This window comes from Nyctereutes procyonoides, unplaced genomic scaffold (assembly GCF_905146905.1).
Source record: "Nyctereutes procyonoides isolate TBG_1078 unplaced genomic scaffold, NYPRO_anot_genome, whole genome shotgun sequence".
NCBI lineage: Eukaryota > Metazoa > Chordata > Mammalia > Carnivora > Canidae > Nyctereutes > Nyctereutes procyonoides.
In genome coordinates this window covers 10,299,033-10,322,267 of record NW_026575035.1, presented here as the reverse complement: position 1 = coordinate 10,322,267, position 23,235 = coordinate 10,299,033, and the positions used below count along the sequence as shown (strand labels likewise).

Below are 23,235 nucleotides of genomic sequence, written 5' to 3'. Positions count from 1 at the left end.
GAAATAAAGTTAGAAAAAAAAGTGTACACTTATCATGATGAGTACTGAGTAAGGTATGGAATTGTTGAATCATTACATTTTCTATATACAATACGGATACACACACACATAATGAAACTATTAGTTATACTTCAATTTTTAAAAAAGCTATATATATATATATATATATATATATATATATATACACACACACACACACACACACAGGGGGAATAAATATAAACCGGGGGAATAAATCCAGTCTCATGTCCTCCCTCTCCTGCCAGACTCTGATCTCCTGCTGGTTGAAATCCATTGGAAGTCAAGAGCCAGGGGGCTCACAGAGCAGAGGGAAAGGGAGAAGTAGACTTCCTGCTGAGCAGGGAGCCAGACGTGGGACTCGATTCGAGGACCCTGAGATCATGACCTGAGCCAAAAGCAGACATTTAACCATCTGAGCCACTCAGGCGCCCCCGGGTTCGGTTTCAAAAACTTAAAGCTTTGGGATGCCTGGGTGGCTCAGTCAGTTAAGCATCCAACTTGGTTTTGGCTCAGGTCATGATCTCAGGGATGTGAGGTCGTGCCCTGAATCGGGCTCTGTGCTCAGCAGGGAGTCTGCTTGAGATTCTCTCTCCCTCTCTTCTTCTGCTCCTCCCTCACCCCTCTGTCTCTAAAAATAAAGAAATAAATCTTTTTTTAAAAACTTAGTTTTCATATTAAACACAGATTTAGAAAATATGAATGGTAGGTTTCTGTGAAAAGTACAGAAGAATGCTACAGAGGCCAGAGGTGAATAAAATGGAAACTGACAGCATGAAGAGCAACAGTCCCCTGTGGTGAACAATCAGTCTCCTGGCTGCCATGATTGCTCCAAGCTCAGGCAGGAGAACAGTAGGGCAACCAGAATCCTGCCCTGGGCTTGTAGAAACTGAGACTGAGGAGAAGACCACTTTCCTTTAGCATCACCAAGATGGAATGTTGAGAATCTGGCACTGCCTGAAGCCATGTCCCATGCCACATGGAAAATCCCAACCTGCAATGGTAGAGAATGAGGCCACGCACAGTGCAGAGTGATGGAGAGAGAGAAAAAAATCCCGACTGAGGTTAATGCAGTCTGTCCTTCCCTATTTTGTGAGGCAACAAATTGCCCCCTTTACTAGACTGCTTTGAATTGGGTTTCTGCTACTTGGCACCTAAAAAAATCCTAATATATTTCCTATGTTCGGGTTGCATTGTGTGCCCCTCCCCCCCAAAAAAGATATACTGAAATCCTAGTACCCGCTATCTCCGAATATGATCTTATTCCAAATAAGGTATTTACAGAGGGAAAGGGTCTAGGGTCTTTACAGAGGTAATCAAGTTACAATGAGGTCATTAAGGTGGGCCACAACCCGGTAAGATTGGTGTCCTTATAGGAAGTGGAAATTTGGAGACGGATACATACAGAGAAAACACCTTGTGAGAAATGGGCTGCCACAAGCCAAGAGCCACCAGAAGCAAGGAGAGAGGCCTGAAGAGACTTCGCTCACAGCTCTCAGGAGGAACCCACATGGCCGACACCTGAATTCAATATATTCTAGACAATAATATATTTGTACTGCTTAAGCCACTTAATTTAAGGTACTTTGTTCACAGCAGCCCTAGCAAAACTAACTCTCCATAACTGGGATGTGGTAAAAGCTTTGTACATAGAAGTGCACAAGATGATTTCCAAATTTTTAGCTCAGAGATGTGATCACTTCAGATATGGGTAATCAGCCCACAAGAACCAAAAGTTGAATCTCTTTCACTGTGAATGGCATCTGTAAGAGCTGTTGGTTCAGGCACTGCCTCATAGCTCTCCACAAGAGCCTACACCTATCCTGTCCGTCGGCCATGCAGCACTTACTGAAGGTTTGTTATTTATATTCATTATCTGAGAGACAGAGAGAAAGCATGAGACAGAGAGAGCACAAGCAGTGGGCAGGGGCAGAGGGAGAAGCGGCTCCCCACTGATCAGGGAGCCCGATGTGGGCTGGACCCCTGGGATCATGACCTGACCCAAAGGCAGACGCCCAACCAATTGAACTACTCAGGCACCCCACCAAATTTGTTTTTTCTTTAAAAAAAAAAAAAAAGATTTCATTTATTCATGCATGAGAGACACACACAGAGAGAGAGGCAGAGACACAGGCAGAGGGAGAAGCAGGCTTCGTGCAGGGAGCCTGACGTGGGACTTGATCCTGGGACTCCAGGATCACACCCTGGGCCGAAGGCAGACGCTAAGCCACTGAGCCACCCAGGGATCCCCAAATTTGTTTCTTCAAATGAGTTTTCTTATTTTCCAGTTGCTGACCTGGAAAACTCCATACTTATTTCAATGATGCATTTATTACTCATTTGGAATTTGTATTAATCGGACAACCCAATCCACTGTTGCTAGTTTAAGTAGTAAAGATTTTATTAGAGAGTATTAGCCACCTTACAGAATCTCCAGGAGAGTCAAGGAAGCAGACCTGGGCATCATACAGCCAGAAACAATATCTGGAACAATATCTGCACGTCTGCAGGAATGTCCTGGCCAGAATTCCAGTGCTGTCACCTCAAATTACTTCACATCTCTGACTTTATGGATCAGAACTTTAAACCTCTGCCAGAACAGCCCCAGAAGAACCAAATGCCTCCACTTCTATCCCTTGCAAGGAGATCTCCCTGCCCTGCCTGGCCACTGCCCCCAGTGGCTCTCACTTCCTTCCACAGGCCTAGTTCAATGTCCCTGTTCAGCAAAACCAACCACATGTGAGCCCCCAAATGCAAAAGTGCCCAGAGATGTATCTCATAGCTTCCTAGCCCTTTCCATGTGGGAGAGCATACAAGAGTGAACCAACCCACTGTATCTGCCACAAAATTGCCTTCAGAACTACTTTGTCAATCATAGGAGAAAACTATATATCATATATATAATCTTATCATATATAATCTTACAGTCACACACAGCTTTGATACACACACAAACACTTTTGTGGGTTTGATTGGATACTTTATTTTCATTATTGGCTCTCAAAATCTTTTTCATCTCCAAAGAATATAATCCAATGCCTGATAGGATATGTCCACCATTGTTGGTATTCGAAAGATTGTGCCATAAGAACTAAACTTCTTTCTAAAAGATTCCAAAAAGTTTGGGCAATAGTGGCAATATTGGAAGGCATGTTTAGCATCTCAAAGTTCCTACTTTGAAAGGGATGGCACTCATCAGGAGACATTCTGAAATTTTGCTTTTTAATCAACCCTAGTTAGTGATAAACATCCTTCATTGGAGTTACTCTTTGGCTTCCTCCAAGAATACCTGATGGCAAGCAACGCCCATCACCATTCGACTTCCTGCCAGGATTCTTACAGCTGTCAACCTTTTAAAAGAAGCCTCTGAAAAAAAAATAAATAAATAAAAGAAGCCTCTGTTTAATTGGCTTTCCAAGCAACAGCTCTACAAGGACTCAATACTTAGAAGCTCTCTCATAAAACAAGCATACTTCAAAAAGTCGTGTTGCTGGTTTCTCCTCTGGTTGAATTGGCCTATTTTTAAGATTCTAATGGCCTAAAATCATTTCAATTTATATATTCCACTGTATATTCTTAGACAGTATTTAGTTTGTGCACTTTTGCTCTGCCAGTACAAAATTCTGGGCCAGATTCAAAACCTTACTCACCTGCATGACTCCTAATGATATCCCAGAGGATGTCTACAACCTCTGTTCACATGTTCATAGATTTTTATAAAATTTGCAAAGTAGGATTTTTTCACTCTAATCCATAAAAATCCTGGTCTCTTTCCAATCTTCATCTGTTGGCATTGGCATTTGTGGGATCCAACTAAGGGGACATAGGACTGGGGAATAATTTATTTTGCAGTTTTCTGATTCACAGTTGCATCCATGCACACTTACATGGAGTCTAGTGATCCCAGAAGAAGAATGGCATCCAGAAATACACATAAAGCACATTGTACCCACTCACTCAAAATTAGGACCCAAAGGTTATACTGGCAGAGGTCAAACTGTGATATTATGCGATATTATGCTCACCAGCTTGCTCACAGGGAGTGGGCAAGAAATAAGGTGTGAAATATTCTATATTTGTTGGGGTTCTCCAGAAAAAAAATACAAGAGATTAGCTAGATAGTATGGAGATACACAGAGAAAGAGAGATTTATCATAGGAATTGGCCCATGCAACTATGTGGAACTGAGTTCCACAGTCATCAAGCTAGAGACCCAAGAGAGTCAATGTGGATAAGTTCCAGTCTGAAAGCCAGCAGGCTCGATGCCCAAGAAGAAACCATTTTTTCAACTCTCAGTCCAAAGGCCAAAAATAAATAAATTAAAAATACCCATGTCTCCGCTCAAACAGTCCAATGGAAAGACTTTCCTCAGGTCTTCAATGGATTGGATACGGCCCACTCGCATTGAAGAAAGCAACCTGCATTACTCAGTCTACTGATACAAATCTTAATCTCACCCAGAAACACCCTCACAAATACACTCAGAATAATGTTTGGCCAAATGTCTGGGTGCTCAACAGCCCAGTCAAGTTGCCACATAAAATTAAACATCACATTTACCACGCCAGAAAATCCTGCCAAAACCTATAGCTCACATATGATGGACTCTTAGTAGAGATATTCCCAAATTTGACAACAATCCTAAAACTTATATAACATTACTCATAATGAATTTCAAAACTGAAACAAACTTTTCTCAGTTATCTGTAAGCAAAAAAGCTATCAAAGATGTATGTCTGGTAGTTAATAAAAATATTATCTTATTTTTCTGGATTAATTTTTATGTCTGTGATATTTGTCAGCTTTTTAAAAACCCAGTAATTTGGGATGCCTGGGTGGCTCAGCAGTTAAGCATCTACCTTCAGCTCAGGGCATGATCCTGGAGTCCTGGGGTCGAGTCCCACATCGGACTTCCTGCATGGAGCCTGCTTCTCCCTCTGCCTGTGTCTCTGACTCTCTGTCTCTCTCTCTCTCTTTGTCTCTCATTCATGAATAAATAAATAAATAAATAAATAAATAAATAAATAAATAAATAAATTTTTTAAAAGTTGGTATTTTTTAAATGGTGGTAAAAGGATCTTTTATGGTACATAACAGCAATTTTAAATATTTTAATATACATTGAATTTTGATAATTAATATCATAGTGTCTCACTTGATAATCTATCTTTGAATCTTATGTATGTCTGTCTTACCTCCACATTGAGACTGCAAACCTTCCACTTTGCATCTACCTAAGTATCATGCACCTGAAATAAACGATCTATAAATATATTTCTTGGATTGAACACATAAAAGCCTAAATTTTTAAAAATTTATTTTTATATTTTGTAATTCTCTCTGAAGGCAACTTCTTAAGACATTTCTACAAGGTGAATTGTACCCTACAATTAATGGAGACATCACCACCATCTTAGACCATTTGGAGTGCTATAATTGAATCCCAGAGACCTGGAGGCTTATAAACAACAGAAATGTATTTCTCACTAGAAGCTAAACAGTCCAAGATCAAGGCACCAACAAATATAGTGTCTGGGGAGAGCTCAGTTCCTGGTTCATAGGAAGCTATCTTTTCACTGTATCCTCACATGGTGGAAGGAGCAACAGAGCTCTCTGGGGTCTCTTTGATAAGGGCACTAATCTCATTCATGTGGGCTCCACCTCCATTAATAACCTCCCCAAAGCTCCCAACATCATCACATGGGGCATCAGGTTTCAACATATGAAATTGGGGGGTTGGGAGATACATATTCATTCTATAGCATCACTGAACCAGTCACCTGAGAGTGATGATTGATTTTACTCTTCCTTAACCCCTACCCACACCCAAACAAAACCTCCACATTACACTGCAATTCTCACTATCTCTTACTTGTCACCCAATTTCCTTTCCTCCTACTGCTGCCTCAGGCTACATTCTCATAATGTCTCCTGTGCCATTGCAGTAACTACCTAAACCTTCCCTTCCCCTGCTGCACCCTCCAATCTTTTTCCATATTGCTAGATACTTTTTTCTAAAATAAAAGCCCCTTCTTGGGACACCTGGCTGGCTCAGTTAGTGGAGCATGCAACTCTTGATCTCCAGGTTGTGAGTTCAAGCCCCATGGTGAGTGTAGAGATTACTTAAAAATCCTGGAGACCCAGGATCGAGTCCCACATCAGGCTCCCTGCAGGGAGCCTGCTTCTCTCTCTGCCTATGTCTCTGCCTCTCATTCTCTGTCTCTCTCATGAATAAATAGATAAAATATTTTTTAAAATAAATTTTTAAAAATTAAGTAGCATTGCTTAAATGAAGGGTCAGTACTATCCACAGATAAATAAAATGTCCAGATCCAGGAAGCCTGAGGAGTGACAAAAATGCTTTCTGCTCACAATATCCTTGTAATCAACCTGCTTAGGTTCCCAAAGTTCCTACTTATATTGTCACCAATATCCCTGGGAGATAAAACTATATATTTTTTTAAAAGATTTTATTTATTTATTCATGACAGACACAGAGAGAAAGGGGCAGAGACACAGGCAGAAGGAGAAGATGCTCCTTATTAGGAGCCCAGTGTGGGACTTGATCCCAGGACCCAGGATCAGGACCTGAGCCAAAGGCAGATGCTCAACCTCTGAGCCACCAAGGCGCCCCGAGATAAGACTATATAGTCAGAGCTACCACATCTCAACTTTATTCAATTTTTAGTGGCTGCCTTGATCTCTGGGTTAGAAAAATTCTAAGGCCAAGTGTAGACTTAGAAGGGAAATTGTGCCCATTTTGATGGACAACAGCCACTGTGACATCTTAATATAAGCCATGACACATGACTCTTACACCTGAGCAGAGAAGAAGCTGAGGAGGAAAAGAAGAAGGGGGATGGCCCTGAATTAATTTCTCAGATTAATATCAAAAACTTCCCAAATCAGGAAGTGCCTGGCTGGTTCAGACAGTGGAACACACAGCTCTTGATCTCAGGGTCATGAGTTCAAGCCCCATGCCGGGCCTGGAGCCTACTTAAAAACAAAACAAAACAAAAAACCAACAAACAAACAAAACTTCCCAAGTCAGGACAGACTCAGCTAAGCAGAGCAGTGAGTAGGAAACAATGTCTGCTAGAACCAGGATGGTTCCTCTTAATTAGTAGCCGAATGAAGCTGGTTGATAAGGAAGTCATCGAGACCCAGGAGAGCCAAAGTGAAATCAGTATGCATAACCTGACACTACTTGAATCTAAGTTAGCAAATAAGAGTTAAACTAGTTGGGAGGGCAGCCCTGGTGACTCAGCGGTTTAGCACCACCTTCAGCCCAGGGCCTGATCCTGGAGACCCGGGATAGAGTCCCATGTTGGGCTCCCTGCATAGGGCCTGCTTCTCCCTCTGCCTGTGTCTCTGCCTCTCTCTCTCTCTCTCTCTCTCTCTCTCTCACTCTCAGGAATAAACAAATAAAAAATAAATAAAATAAAATAAACTAGTTGGGAGAAGCAAGATAGGAGAAAGAGGCCAGGGACTAGGTGGATGGAGGAAGGACTGGCCACTAAACACCAAAGGTGTAGAGACCACGGCTGCCCTTGAGGAACTGGCATACACGGAGGCTACATGATGAGGAATTGTCTTGGCCCTTGGAAAGAAATGAGGGTCAATGACAGGAAAGACTCCAATTTGAGAAAGGAAAGGCTAAGTGCACAGAATAGACCCAGAAGAGATCTGAAAAGGGTTCCACGGTCTACAGTGTAGGCAACCAAGAGACAGCATGAGGTCCTGGGTGAGACGAAGGCAAGCTCTACCTAAACCAGGGAGGCACACAGGCTGAGAGACAAATGCAGGCAGGCAGATTTGACTGTCACAGAGAGTCTCTGAATCTATGGCAAGCGATCCCATTGTCCAAGCTCCTGCAGAATAACAAGGAGACTAAGGGGTCCCTCGGATTTTTAACCATTAGAAGATATTGATCGAGGTGACATTAATAAAGCAGATGCTATATAGCAGCCAGAAGGATAAAATGGAAGTTAGTTAATTTACAAGTCCTAAAAGACCAGGGAAGAAAGGAGAAGGCTTTTGAGAAAAAGGAAAAAAAAAAATCACCATTTTTTTTTAAACATAGCAGGAGGAGGGAATCATGAAAACATGGGAAAATATCCTTTGAATTTGGCAGTTAGGAGTGAGGGCAGGGGAAATGAAAGACATTACACTCAACTCCATTCATTGTACTCGTTCTTGTGAGCTGTGTTCATAGTAGAGCTGATGAAGGAAAAGGCTGAAGCTTGTGGCTAAAGTGGATCCCCAGGGATTATCAGTTAACATTCATTAGCATGAACAGTGAGAGCGGGTTACACTGCACAATAAGCAGTGGAGTCATGCACAGTCTCAAAATCATTTTTTCTGTGGTAGGAGGACTGGCCCGGCAGCTGTAAGGATCAGTTTTTGAATCATGTGAGGAGAAAATGTCACGATCCCATAGTAATGATAGAGCAACAAAGGAAAATGATCTCTCTCGGCTGTTTTTAAAGGGCTAACGGTGCCCTTTGGCTCTGTCTAGTTCCAGAAATTATACACTCATGATAACTACTAAGCAGCCCCAAACAAAGGAGCCCTATTTTCCATTCTTCATCTACTCTTACTCCAATCTGCAGAAGCAAAAATAGAATGCTGTTATAATACTGGTCATAACAGGGAACAGAATGCCTCAAGCAAGAACATCTATGGAAGAAATATATTATATTTAGATTACAAAAATCACACTTAGTGGTTAACACAGCACAGACAGAAATAAAGCCATTTTTTTAACAAAGGCAAGTGGAACTAACCATTTTTAAAACAAAGCTTTTAATGATACGAATGAATGAATGTTCATTAAAAAAGAAATATCTCACATGCTTCAGTCCTCACTTTAATTAAGAGCAGGTTTGGAAGCTACATATCTGGTAAGGGGATAATATCCAAAATATACAAGCAACTCATACAACTCAAATCTGATTTCAAAAATGGGCAGAAAACTTGAATAAACATTTTTGCAAAGGAGACATACAAATGGCCAACAGGTACATGAAATATTATTAATCATTAGAAAATGCAGATTAAAAAAAGTGAGACATCACCTTATATCTTTTTTTTTAAGATTTTATTTATTTATTCATGAGGGACACAGAGAGAGAGGCAGAGACATAGGCAGAGGGAGAAGCAGGCTTCCTATGGGGAGCCCTGTGTGAGACTTGATCCCAGGACTCTGGGATTACAACCTGAGCCGAAGGCAGATGCTCAACCACTAAGCCACCCAGGTGCCCCCTTTATACCTTTTTATTTTTTTTTTTTGCTTTATTTTTTTAATTTTTATTTATTTATGATAGTCACACACACACACACAGAGAGAGAGAGAGGCAGAGACATAGGCAGAGGGAGAAGCAGGCTCCATGCACCTGGAGCCCGATGTGGGATTCGATCCAGGGTCTCCAGGATCGCGCCCTGGGCCAAAGGCAGGCGCCAAACCGCTGCGCCACCCAGGGATCCCCTATACCTTTTTAAATGGCTATTCTTAAAGACAAGAGATGTGGTGATGGATGTTAGCCAGACTTATTGTGATGATCACTTCACAATATATACATATATCCAATCATTACATTGTACACCTGAAAATAATACAATGTTATACATCAATTATATCTCAATTAAAAATTAAAAAAAATTAAAAGATAATTGATGAAAAGTGCTAGCAGGGATGTGAAGAAAACAAAACCTTTGTGCACTGTTGCTGGGAATGTAAATTGGTATAGCCACTATAGAAAACAGAGAGAAGGGGGATCCCTGGGTAGCTCAGTGGTTTGGCACCTGTCTTCGGCCCAGGGCGTGATCCAGGAGTCCCGGGATTGAGTCCCGCATCGAACCTGCTTCTCCCTCTGCCTGTGTCTCTTCCTTTCTCTCTGTGTGTCTCTCATGAATAAATAACTATTTTTTAAAAAAGAAAGAAAACAGAAAGGAGGTTCTTCAAAAAATTAAAAATAGAACTACAACATGATCCATCAATCCTGTTTCTGGGTCTATTTCAAAGGAAATGAAATCACTATCTGGAATAGATATCTGCACTCCCGTGTTGATTGCAGCATTATTTACATTAGCCAAGACACAGAAACAACTGGTTTATTGACAGATGAATGAATAAAAAATATATATATATATTTGGTATATGTACATATTTGGTATATATGTACATATACCAAAATGTATATGGAAATTTGTTCAGCCATACAAATGAAGGAAATCCTGTCATTTGCAACAACATGAATGGACCTTGATGGTATTATGCTAAGTGAAATAAGTCAGATAAGTACCATATGGTCTCACTTATATGTGGAATCTATAAAACTTAGAGTAGATTAGTGGTTTCCAGGGGCAGGAAAATGGGTGAAAGTGGTCAAAAGGTATAAACTTCCAATTATAAAAGTTCTTGGGATCTAAGGTACAGTATATATAGTTAATAATATAGTACTGTACACTTGAAAGTTGCTGAGAGTAGATCTTTAAAATTCTCATCACATACAAACATACACATAACTATGTGAGGTGATGGATGTGTTAACAAATCTTATTATGGTAACATATGCATATCTCAAATCATCACATTGTACATCTTAAATGTACACAATGTTATATGTGAATTATATCTCAAGGAAGCTGGAAAACATCTTTTGTGAATAAAGCTTCACAAAGACCTTAGACAACTTCTTTAGAGTTCTAGAGAACTTAACATAACTGTTATCTAAACTACTATCACAGACATAACTGGCCAGAGTCCAATGAGCTAATACATGCTAAAACATTTGAGAACAACAACATGATGTATGTATGGAAGGCCCCAGTCTTGGTTGGTTGGTCGGTCAGTCGGTTGGTTGGTCAATATATATTTTATTCAAAAAGTTTTTTCCAAAAGAAATTTTTAAAAATAAAAATAAAAGTTTTTTTCAACTTTATTGAGTTATAATTAAATAAAAATTGTATATAAAGTGTACAACATAATGGCTTGATATAAGGCCCCACTTTACTAATATCATAGCTTTAAAGTTCTTCTGGAATATAGGAATTAAAGAACAAATAGAAATCCCAGGAAAAGAGGTGCAACCTATATTGTCACCTTTAAGCAACTTCCAGACATATATACAATATACTATATTAAACATTATTCTCCTATTTAACAAAGAGGAAAAATAGGGCAGTGAGAAAAGCACTCAAACTAAGATGTGTCTAGACTCATTATATAACTGGTTTTCTAAAAATAAAAGGTAAAAATAAGCTCAGTGTATTTTCTACAGATTATTTAGATGCTCAAGATGTTTATGTTGTAGCAAAAAGAGCTTTAGGCTTCAAAAAAAAAAACACACATACAAAATTTTGCTTTTAATTTATTTAGAATTGTGAATCTACTCACTTTGCATCTGCCAAAGAAAAAATATTTAAAGCGAGATTGGGGTTATGGGAGAACACCAAACCTCCTCCACCCCCAACAGAAAAATTCTATTAGACACTTTTAGACATTGAGTAAATTATCTTCATGCTGCTAACTATAAATGTCATGTTGAGTATAAAAGGCCATGACTCAGAGAGGAGAGGAGGAGGAGGAAACAGGAAGAGAAAGAGAGGGAGAGGGAGAGACAGGGAGAGAGAGAGAGAGAGAGAGAGATCACCATGTGCTTGTCTGAAGGACCAGCCATGTTGAAATGAAGGGCAGGAGAGGGCGGACAGTTTTCCCAGCACTGGCACTGTGGGTGGTGACTGGGGACAGGCACAGAAGCCAAGGAATTAACCAGTCTCAAGACTCCAAATGGAACTTGAGTGTACAGTTGTTGTTGGCCTCAGAACTGACTTAGTCTTCCAGGTGCAAGGGAGGATTTGATTCTCGCCTGCAAACAACTTCCAGTGACCTTGGCAGGTCCGGAAGTGAATCAGAACTCCAGATGCCCAGCGCACTGATTCCTTTTAAAGAAAATACCATATGCCAACAAATTAATTGGTTAGAATGTGACCCATCCAAGCAGTTTATCCTCTAATTTTAAGTGACAAAAGCAGAATACAAAAGATGTGACCAGTAATTAGACTTGATTAGATTTGAACAAATATATTCATGAATATCATGAATATCATGAATATGAACACATCCAGGAGGATATTTTGCAAGATGAAAAGTTATGTTGAAGCCACAGAAAAACAAGACTTTTTTTCCTTTGGCTTTGTTGTCATTTTATTTTTGCCATTTCAGAAATGATTACAAGAAAAAGTCAAAAGACAAATGGTAACTTAAGAGAAAATATTTACAACTCCTATCCCAAAAAACTCTAATATATAGAAAACTTAAAATTTCAGAAAAAGACCAAAATCCCTACAGAAAAAAAGTTCAGTAAACAGTTCTCAGAGGAAGAAAAGCCATTTGCTTGTTAACATGTGAGAAAGATGCTTAACCTCAATTATAATAAGAGAAATGTAAATTAAAACTGTATTGAGATATAAGGTCTCACATATAAAATTGGCCAAAAGCCAAAAGCTTGACAATTCATTTACCTGATGCTCTGAGGAAACTGGTAACTGTCAAGCAAGCTGGTGGGAGTAAATTACAGATGCATTTACGGTTAGATCCAGCAAACTCACTTCTAGGAACTTACCCCGAAGATAAATAAATACTGAACAATATACTCGCAAGGTGAGTCATTGCAGAATTGTTTGTAAAAGCAAAACATTGGAAACAGCCCAAATAATCACCAATAAGGAACTGGTTGAATAAACCCACACAATGAAGTATACATAGTCTTGGAAATGAGTAAGATTTCTTTCTTTGTTGTTTTAAAGATTTATTTATTTATTCATTCATTCATTCATTCATTCATTCATGAGAGACACAGAGATAGAGAGAGGCAGAGACACAGGCAGAAGGAGAAGCAGGCTCCATGCAGGGAGCCCGATGCGGGACTCGATTCCAGGACTCCAGATCATGCCCCAGGCCGAAGGCAGGCACTAAACCGCTGAGCCACCCAGGTGTCCCAAGAATAAGATTTCTATGTACAGATAAGGAGTGGTTTGAGTAGTTTCCAGCATATGGTAAGTGGGGGAAAAAAATGCAAAACAGTATATATAAAATGCTATGTTTTTATAAGAAAGGAAATCAAATAAAAATATCTATACAAGTACATATATATATATATATATATGTTTGTTTATTTTGTTTATTTTTCCAGAAACTTTGGAAAGATAAACTAGTAATAAATACCAAGAGAGTGAGCACAGGGAGGCAGAGTGGGGAACAGGAAGAGAAATGCTGCAGATAGAAGGAAGACTTTCCTAAACATGTCTTTTTATATAGTTTTGATTTCTGACCTATATAAATGTTTCAAATGTTCAAAAATAGATTAAGTTAAATCAAAAAGGAAAAGCAACCCTAAAATTGAGAAGAAACAAATTGATATAACTATATCAAATGAGTACCATACTGACATAAAGCAGAAATTTATTTCAGGTCGGCCTCTCTGCATGGGGCCTGCTTCTCCCTCTGCCTGTGTCTCTGCCTCTGTCTCTGTCTCTATGAATAAATAAATAAAATCTTTAAAAAAAAAAAAAAGAAAGAAATTTATTTCAAACGACCTCTTTTTTTTTAGGTTAAAATAAATTTTTATTATAAGTTTTTATTAATCAAGTGACCTTTTAAACACACATTTGAACTGTACATTTCTTTTTTTTAATAAATTTATTTTGTATTGGTGTTCAATTTACCAACATACAGAATAACACCCAGTGCTCATCCCGTCAAGTGCCCCCCTCAGTGCCCGTCACTCATTCACCCCCACCCCCCACCCTCCTCCCCTTTCACCACCTCTTGTTCGTTTCCCAGAGTTAGGAGTCTTTATTGAACTGTACATTTCTTAAAGGGATATAGTCTGGGGACTAAAAGAACCACCAAAAAAAATCCTCAAAATTCACTTAGTGTTTTTATTGATGTAATGATGTAGTAATACAAATATTGTAATTATGAAGTCTTTTCATGTATCTACCAGGGTAAAGCAAATAAATGTGCTAATTTTATTTGAAAATTCCAGTGAAAGAGAAAAAATATAAAATCGATCAGTTAAGAAAACTTCATAATGCTACATTTTTTACAATAGATTTTTTGAAATATAATTCACATTCCATAAATTAACCTTTTTAAAGTGTAAAATTCAGGGGCACCTGGGTGGCTGGGTAGGTTAAGCATCTGCCTTCAGCTCAGATCATGATCTCGGAGTCCTGGGATGGAGCCCCATTCAGGCTCCCTGCTCAGCGGGATGTCTGCTTCTCCGTCTCCCTTTGCCCTCCGACCACCCCCCTTGTGCATGCACTCTCTCTCTCTCTCAAATAAATAATGAAATCTTTTAAAATAAATGAAGTGTAAAATTCAGTAGCTTTTAGTATATTCACCACTATCTAATTTCAGAACATTTTCAGCACCCCAAAAGGAAACCCCATATCCATGAGTAGTCACTATCATTTGCTCTCACCTGAAACCCCTGCAACCACTAATATACTTTCTGTATCCATAGATTTGTCTATTCTGGACATGTCACAGAAACAGAATTTTATAACATACTGTCCTTTATAACTGGTTACTTTGACTCAGCAAAATGTACCAAAATCTGCATTACTTCCCTGTGGCTTCTATTGTAAACAACCACAAGTTAAAACAACAGAAATTTCTTATCTTACATTTCTCAGGGCCAGAAGTCCAAAAGCAAGATATCAGTAGGGACATGCTCCTTCCAAAGGGTCAAGGGAACTATTCCTTCCTTCTCTTTTCCAGCTTCTGGAGGCTCCAGGCATTCCTTGGCTGGTGGCCACATCACTCCAATCTCTGCCACTATGGTCACATCGCCTGCCTTTTCTCTGTCCTCTTGGTGTCTCTTATTAGAACACTTGTCATTGGATTGGAGTCCACTTAGATAATCCAGGATGATCTCATTTCAAGATCCTAACTTGGGCAGCCCGCGTGGCTCAGCGGTTTAGTGCTGTCTTCAGCCCAGGGCCTGATGCTGGAGACCCTGGATTGAGTCTCAGGATGGGCTCCTGCATGGAGCCTGCTTCTCCCTCTGCCTGTGTCTCGCCTCTCTCTCTATCTCTCTGTGTCTCTCATGAATAAATAAATAAAATCTTTAAAAACAAATAAACTACTGACTCTTTTTCTTAATATATTTCCTACCTCTGTTTATAATTAGAACCTATAGGCAGTGAATCCTAAGTAGCAATAAATCCACCCATCACATAGATCATAGTTTCCAAAAACTTTCCCCCACTAAAAGAAACCAAGACTCCTTGAGAAAATTAGTGCTTCCAAGTCTGAATCAGGAATAATGAAAATGAGCATATAGTACCAGAAGCTATTAAAGACTAATGGAGTAGGATTTGGGGACCTGCCTCCAAAGGATCAGGAACTGGGAAGAATTTCCACTGGCCAAATTTGGGACAATATGAGCATTTAAAAGAATGATAATTATAGACTATTGTAAATATTGGATAAACAGAACCCAGGAGTCTATAGTGATATAAAAAGCAGAGGGGTAAAGAAAAAGAAGAAAATTCACTCATCTTCACTGGAAGTAATGATTAAACAAACTCCCCTCTCTTAAAAAATTGGCAATTAAACAGAAAAAAATAAATATTGATCACTATCTTTTAAGGAGAAACAACACTTCATCCTCATTTCATGAGGGAAAGCTTGCTTTTATGGAAGAATGCCAGATAATAAATGGAGGAGGAGAGATACAAGTGAAAATTCACTATTTTCCAAACCCTAACAATGACATTGATTCAGGCAAGAATCATCAATGCATACCAAAACAAAACAAAAACAAACAAACAAATCCCACTAGGTGAAGATGCTTGTGCAACAGGATACTCACAAAGTACAAAATTATCAACCAACATATTCCTTGCTAATGGTAAAGGTGAAAGTACTGGTGATAGTTATCTTAATCAAATGCTATGGGCTGAATGTTTGTGTCCCCTTAAAATTCATATTCTGGAGTCCTAACCCCCAGTGAGATTGTTAGGAGATGGGGTCCTTAAGGAATTAATTTTTTTTAAGATTTTATTTATTCAGGGCTGCCCGGGTGGCTCAGCGGTTTAGCACCGCCTTCAGCCCAGGGCCTGATCCTGGAGACCAGGGATCAAGTCCCACGTTGGGCTCCCTGCATGGAGCCTGCTTCTCCCTCTGCCAGAAGGCGGCTCCTTCTCACCCTCTGTCAGGCAAGAAGCCTGACTCGGGACTCAATACCAGGACACCGCCACTGAGGTGGCTCAGTCAGTTAAACTTTAAAAAAAAAAAAAAAAAAAAAAGATTTTATTTATTGATTTTATTTATCTCATGAGAGGGACAGAGACATAGGCAGAGGGAGAAGCAGGTTCCCTGCGAGAAGCCTGACTCGGGACTCAATCCCAGGATCCCTGGATCATGACCTGAGCCAAAGGCAGATGCTCAACCACTGAGCGGTGCACCCAGGTGCCCAACCCCCTTAAGGAATTAATGTAATTTTAATTTTTTTAGATTTTATTTAAATTCCATTTGCCAACACATAGTATAACACCTGGTGCTCATCTCATCTTGAACCCTCCTTAATGCCCATCACCCAGTTACCCCATCCCCCCACCCATCTCTCCTTCTGCAACCCTTTGTTTGTTTCCCAGAATCAGAGGTCTCTCATGGTTTGTCTTCCTCTCTAATTTTTCCCTACTCAGTTTCCCTCCTTTCCCTTATGGTCCCTTTCACTATTTCATATTAGATATTTAATGATACATTTGACAAAAGATTTATCTGTACAGTGACAATAACAAAACACTACAGAGAGAAATTAAAGAAGATCTAGGAGTACCTAGTTGGCTCAGTCACTAGAGCATACAACACTTGATCTTGGGGTGGTGGGGCTTAAACTCACATTGGAGGTAGAGTTTACTTTAAAAAAAAAAAGATCTAAAATAATTGGAGAGATATAGCATAGAGCCAAAGATGTTGACTCTCCCCAAACTGATCTATAGTTTCAACATAATTGCAATCAAAATCCTAGTAGGATTTTGTGTAGAAACTGACAAACTGGGATGCCTGGGCGGCTCAGCAGTTGGGTGCCTGCCTTCCACCCAGGGCGTGATCCTGAAGTCCTAGGATCGAGTCCCACATCGGGCTCCCTGTGTAGAGCCTGCTTCTCTCTCGGCCTGTGTCTCTGCCTCTGTGACTCTCATGAATAAATAAATAAAATCCTAAAAAAAAAAAAAAAGGAAACTGACAAATTGATACTATATCACATAGATATGCAAAGAATATAGAATATCCACATAACTGAAAAAAACATATACTACATACTGTAGTACATGTAGTACATACTGTACCTGATTTCAAGACTAATCAAGACAGTGTGGTACTGGCATAACAAAGAGATCAATGAGACAAAATAGAGGGTCCAACAATAGACTTATATTTATATGAAAAACTGATTTTCAACAAAGATGCACAAGTAATTCAGTGGAGAAAAGATAGTCTTTAATTTGGGGACACCTGGGTGGTTGAGCATCTGCCTTTGAGCCCAAGGTTGAGCATCTGCCTTTGGCCCAGGGAGTGATCCCAGGACGCTGGATCGAGTCCCACATTGGGCTCCTTGTGGGGAGCCTGCTTCTCCCTCTGCCTGTGTCTCTGCCTCTCTGTGTGTCTCTCATGAATAAATAAATAAAATATTAAAAAAAAGATAGTCTTTAATTTTACTGAAATATTTTAAAATTTTAAAGAACACTTAAAAATAAAAAAAAGCTTGGGTACACCTGGGTGGCTCAGTCAGTTAAGCAGCCAACTCTTGGTTATGGCTCAGGTCATGATCTCAAGGTCCTGGGATCAAGAGTCCCACATGGGGCTCCTTGCTCATTGGGGAGTGTGCTGGAGATTCTCCTCTCCCTCTGCATTTCCCCCCAACAGTTCTCTTTCTTTCTCTCTCTAAAGTCAATAAATCTTTAAAAAAAAAATAAAATTTGGGGCAGCCCAGGTGGCTCAGCGTTTTAGCGCCGCCTTCAGCCCGGAATGTAATCCTGGAAACCCGGAATCGAGTCACACATCAGGCTCCCTGCACGGAGCCTGCTTCTCCCTCTGCCTGTGTCTCTGCCCCTCGTGCTCTCTCTCTCTCTGTGTCTCTCATGGACAAATAAATAAAATATTTTTAAAAAATAAAATAAAATAAAATAATAAAGTTTAAAAACCTTAAAATGGTAAATTTTACATTACATATATTTTACCACAAATAAACTTTTTTTTTCAAATAAACTTTTAGTTGAAATAAACAGAGAAATATAAAGTAAAGATGACAAATGTTAACAATTATTAAAGATAGTTGGTAGATATACGGGTCCTTATTTATACTCTTCCAACTTTTGTGTATTAGAAAATTCCCATAATGAGTCGGTTTTGAATTTTTATTTTTTTTAACTTGTTTTATTTATTTATGATAGTCATACAGAGAGAGAGAGAGAGGCAGAGACACAGGCAGAGGGAGAAGCAGGCTCCATGCAATGGGATCCCGACGTGGGATTCGATCTCGGGTCTCCAGGATCGCGCCCTGGGCCAAAGGCAGGCGCCAAACCGCTGCGCCACCCAGGGATCCCGGTTTTGAATTTTTAAGGAAAGCAAAAGTATTGACTGTGAGGGAAGAAGGAAGAAGGGAGGAAAAATATTTCAAGCAAGAAAAAGGAGGAAAGAAAGAGAAGGGAAGAGAAAGATCCTTCTGTCTATGACACAAATCATTGCAAGGCTGAGATTCCCACTACAGAGACTCCAGTATGCACATAAGAGGGAGCACATGCTCTGCAGCTCAAACCTGCAGAAGCTACAGGAACATCCAGGAAAGTGCATTTCTCCTAGGAGCACAGCGAGAGGCTATGCAGGTTTTGCCCTGCACCAGGGCACCACACAGCAGACACTGTAGATTTATATATTTGATATTATAGTCTTCCAAAAGAGGGAATCTATAGGTTCACAAGGCCCTGTAAGCTAGGCTGACATTCAGAGTGGGGGTGGGGGGGGAAGAAGAACAAATATTCAGGTCCTTAAGGGTCAAAGCTTGGGCTAGAATATTATATAGTACTGTTTTGGACAAAACCACTTTGTGCATAATAATAATAAAATGATATTTCATATGGAAACATTAGAGGTAATTTCATATTATTTTTATTCTTGTTTCTCAAAAAAGAAAATAAATGGCATTTCTAAACAGCTGTGTTTAGGGACACCTGGGTGGCTCAGTGGTTGAGCATTTAGCTCAGGGCATGGTCCTGGGGTCCTGGGATCAAGTCCTGCCTGCATCAGGCTCCCTGCAGGGAGGCTGCTTCTTTCTCCCTTTGCCTGTGTCTCTGTCTCTCTCTCCATGTCCCTCATGAATAAATAAAATCTTTAAAAAAATAAAAATTAGGGATCCCTGGGTGGCACAGCGGTTTGGCGCCTGCCTTTGGCCCAGGGCGCGATCCTGGAGAACCGGGATCGAGTCCCATATCGGGCTCCAGGTGCATGGAGCCTGCTTCTCCCTTTGCCTATGTCTCTTCCTATCTCTCTCTCTCTTAGTCTCTCATAAATAAATAAATAAAATTTTTTAAAAAGTATAAAAAAATTAAAATGGGCAGAGGACCTGAACATACATTTTTCCAAAGAAGCCATACAGATGGCCACCAGACAAGATGAAAAGATGCTCAACATCACTTACCATCAGGCAACCGCAAATCAGAACCACAATGAAACATCACCTCACACCTGTCAGAATGGCTAGTAACAAAAAGATAAAAAATAACAAGTATTGACAAAGATGTTGAGAAAAGGAAGCCCTTATGCAGTTTTGGTGGAAAAGTAAATTGGAGCAGCCACAGTGAAAAACAGTATGGAGGTCCTTCAAAAAATTAAAAATAGAAATTTCATACAATCCAGCAATTCCACTTCTGAGTATTTACCCAAAGAAAAGAAAAACACTAATTTGAAAGGATATATACACCTGTATGTTCATTGCAGCATTATTTATATTACTCAAGGGGCACCTGGCTGGCTCAGTAGGTGGAGCATGAGACTCTTGATCTCAGGGTCCTGAACTTGAGCATAGAGTTAGGCATAGAGATTACATTCAAAAAATAAAACAGAGGGGTGGCAAGTCCATTGAGCCTCCAACTCTTGTCTTTGGTTCAGGTCATGATGGAGCCCCCTGTCGGGCTCCCTGCTAAGCAGGGAATCTGCTTTTCCCTCTCCCTCTGCCCCTCCCCCTGCTTGTGCTCACTGTCTCACTCAAATAAATAAATAAAATCTAAAAAAACGGGGTGGGGGGAATAGTACAATAGCCAAGATATGAAAGCTACCTAAGTGTCCATCGATAGATGAATGGATAAAGAAGATGTGAGAGATGTAAAAAAAAAAAAATGTGAGAGATGTAGATTTATATATAGATACAAAATGGAATAGTACTCAGCCATTAAAAAAAATGAAATCTTGCCATTTGCTACATTGATGGACCAAGGAACTAAATAAAATAATTCAGACAGAGAAAGACAAATACTATATGACTTCACTTACATGTGAGATATAAACAAACAAAGCAAAACGAAACAAACTCATAAATCAGAAAACAAACTGGTGGTTGCCAAAGGGGAGAAAGGAGAAAGGGGGATGGGAAAAATAGGTGAAGGGGATTAAGAAGTACAAACTTCCAGTTATAAAATAAATAGGTCACAGGGATGTAAAGTACAGCATAAGGAATATAGTCAATAATATTGTAATAACTTTGTATGATGACAAATAGTAACTAGAGTCATTGTGGTGATCATTTTCTAGTATATATAAACATCTAATCGTTATGTCATACACCTGAAACTAATATAATACTGTGTGTCAACTATACTCCAAACTTATAAATAAATAAATAAGTTGTGTTTAATAAATAATTGATGTTCTTTATGTTACCCCTAATATTTAAAACCACAGGTCTAGGGGTATCTACATGGCTCAGTGGATTAAATGTCTGCCTTCGGCTCAGATAATGATCCCAGAGTCCAGGGATCAAGCCCCACATCGGCTCCCTGCTCAGTGGGGAGTCTCTCTCCCTCTGCCACTATCCATCCCTCCCTGCTCGTGATCTCTCTCTCTTTCTCTCATACTCTTTCTGAAATAAATAAATAAAATCTTTAAAAAAATAAAACAAAATTACAGGTCTAGACTAATCATGTTTAATTTTTTTCTAATGTCCTGATATACCTGCTTTCCAAAAAGCATTAGCCCTTTTGAATAACACATGATACTTCTGGGATTAAATTTATCAGCTATAAAAGTGATATTCACTCAACACCTGTTTCCAGGAGTTGATTATATTTTTCCTCCCAATTCCCACATGTCTAATCTGGGAGCTGATCTAATGGATCACAGAAACACTTCAGAAGGCAATGTAAAACAAAAGCAAGAGGAAAAAAAGCAATGGGAAAATCACTAAAAGCCTGCATTACTGATAAAATAACAGCAGCATCCATAAAGTGATTTGGGAATACAAAGTACCTGAAAGTACTATCTGCATTTAATCAAAGTAAACCTCATAAACAAGAAATAATATCCCCAAATATTTCACTAGCTTAAGAGATTTTTAATGAGAGAAAACATCCTAGATCGATTAAACCTCTGAATAAACCATACATTAGACAAAAATTCATTTTTGTTCACTTTTACTTGAACACTCTTCACTGTTATCGGAGCTTAGAATCAACCTAAAAAAGGATAAAAGTCCCAACTCATTCACCATACATTTAAGCCTGAGGGCATTTGGCAAAGGATTCCCAGAAAATTGTTCGGCTGACCCCAGATTAACCCATTTGTAAATGCATCCAGTAGTCACTGAGCATGCTGGGGTTTTATTCATTTAATGAATGAATACAGGTCTGATGCAAATCTGTATGTAGTTAAAAATAAAGGACCCCATTTATTTATTTATTTATTTATTTATTTATTTATTTATTTATTTTAGAAACTGTTTATTTTCCGTCAACCTTATTTCCATTCTGTTCCTTCTGTGGAAGAGCAGCTTAAGACCACTCAGTGGTTGTTCCTACCCATTCAGTGGCCTGAGCAGTGGGAGCTGCAGACCAATCTTCAGTGGCTGGCTGAGCGCTCCAGTCTTCAGTAGGGAACTGCTGAATAGGCACAGAGGGCACCTGCACGCCTTCAGACCAGTCTGCAACTTCAGGCTGAGTAGCAGTGAACTCAGGAGCTGGAGCCGTCCATTCACCCTGAAATTCCTCCTTAGTTACAGCCTTTTCAGCAGCGGCCTGTTCTTCCTTTTCAATCTCTTCAGGATCTCTGTAGAAGTAGAGATCAGGCATGACTTCCCATGGGTGCTCACGGGAAATGGTGCCACGCATGCGCAGGACTTCCCGGGCTAGCATCCACCACATCAGACCCACTGAGTGAGCTCCCTTGTTGTTGCAAGGGACGGCAATGTCCACGTAGCGCAGAGGAGAGTCTGTGTTACACAGAGCAATGGTAGGCAGGTTAACGTAAGATGCCTCTGTGAGAGGCTGGTGGTCAGCCCTGGGATCAGTAACCACCAGAAGCCTTGGCTCTCGGAAGGCTGCCTGGATCTGGTTAGTGAAGGTTCCAGGAGTGAAGCGGCCAGCAATAGGAGTGGCTCCAGTAGCAGCAGCAAATTTCAGCACAGCTCGCTGGCCAGTATTCCTAGATGGTATAACACTGACATCAGCTGGGTTTTCAATGGCAACAATGGCACGAGCTGCCAAAAGAAGCTTCTCCCAGGTTCTCTTCAGATTTATGATGTAGATACCATCACTTTTCCTTTTGTAGATGTACTGTTCCATTTGGAAGTCAAGGTTGGTGCCACCTAAGTGGGTTCCTGCTGCAAGGAATTTGAGGACATCCTCCTCCTTCATTTGCAGAACATCAAGGGCTCCGGACATTGTTAAAGTTTCCCTTTAAGTTACGATGGGAACGCAAAACAACGCCGTATGGACCCTTCCCTGGGTAGCGCGGAAAGCTAAAGGACCCCATTTAATCCAATACAGGACTGCTGTGGATATGTCAGTGCTACTTCCAGAATTACAGATTCCTACAGAATAAATCAAAGATACTGATGTTGAGGCATCTCTTTCTGCCCATGGTCCTGTCCCCATGCTATAATAAAGCCACAACAAACTAACAAAGACGCTAATGCTGACAGCAGGAGGACAAAG

General features: G+C 39.9%; 1 protein-coding gene across 1 annotated transcript; it reads right to left on the bottom strand.

Annotated features, from left to right (window-relative positions):
* Window positions 1-22,004: 22,004 nt before the first annotated feature.
* On the bottom strand, window positions 22,005-23,033 carry LOC129505317 (40S ribosomal protein SA-like). Its single transcript, XM_055318321.1, has one exon. The coding sequence runs from the start codon at window positions 22,960-22,962 to the stop codon at window positions 22,075-22,077; it is 888 nt and encodes a 295-aa protein (XP_055174296.1). The 5' UTR covers window positions 22,963-23,033; the 3' UTR covers window positions 22,005-22,074.
* Between the last annotated feature and the right edge of the window lie 202 nt (window positions 23,034-23,235).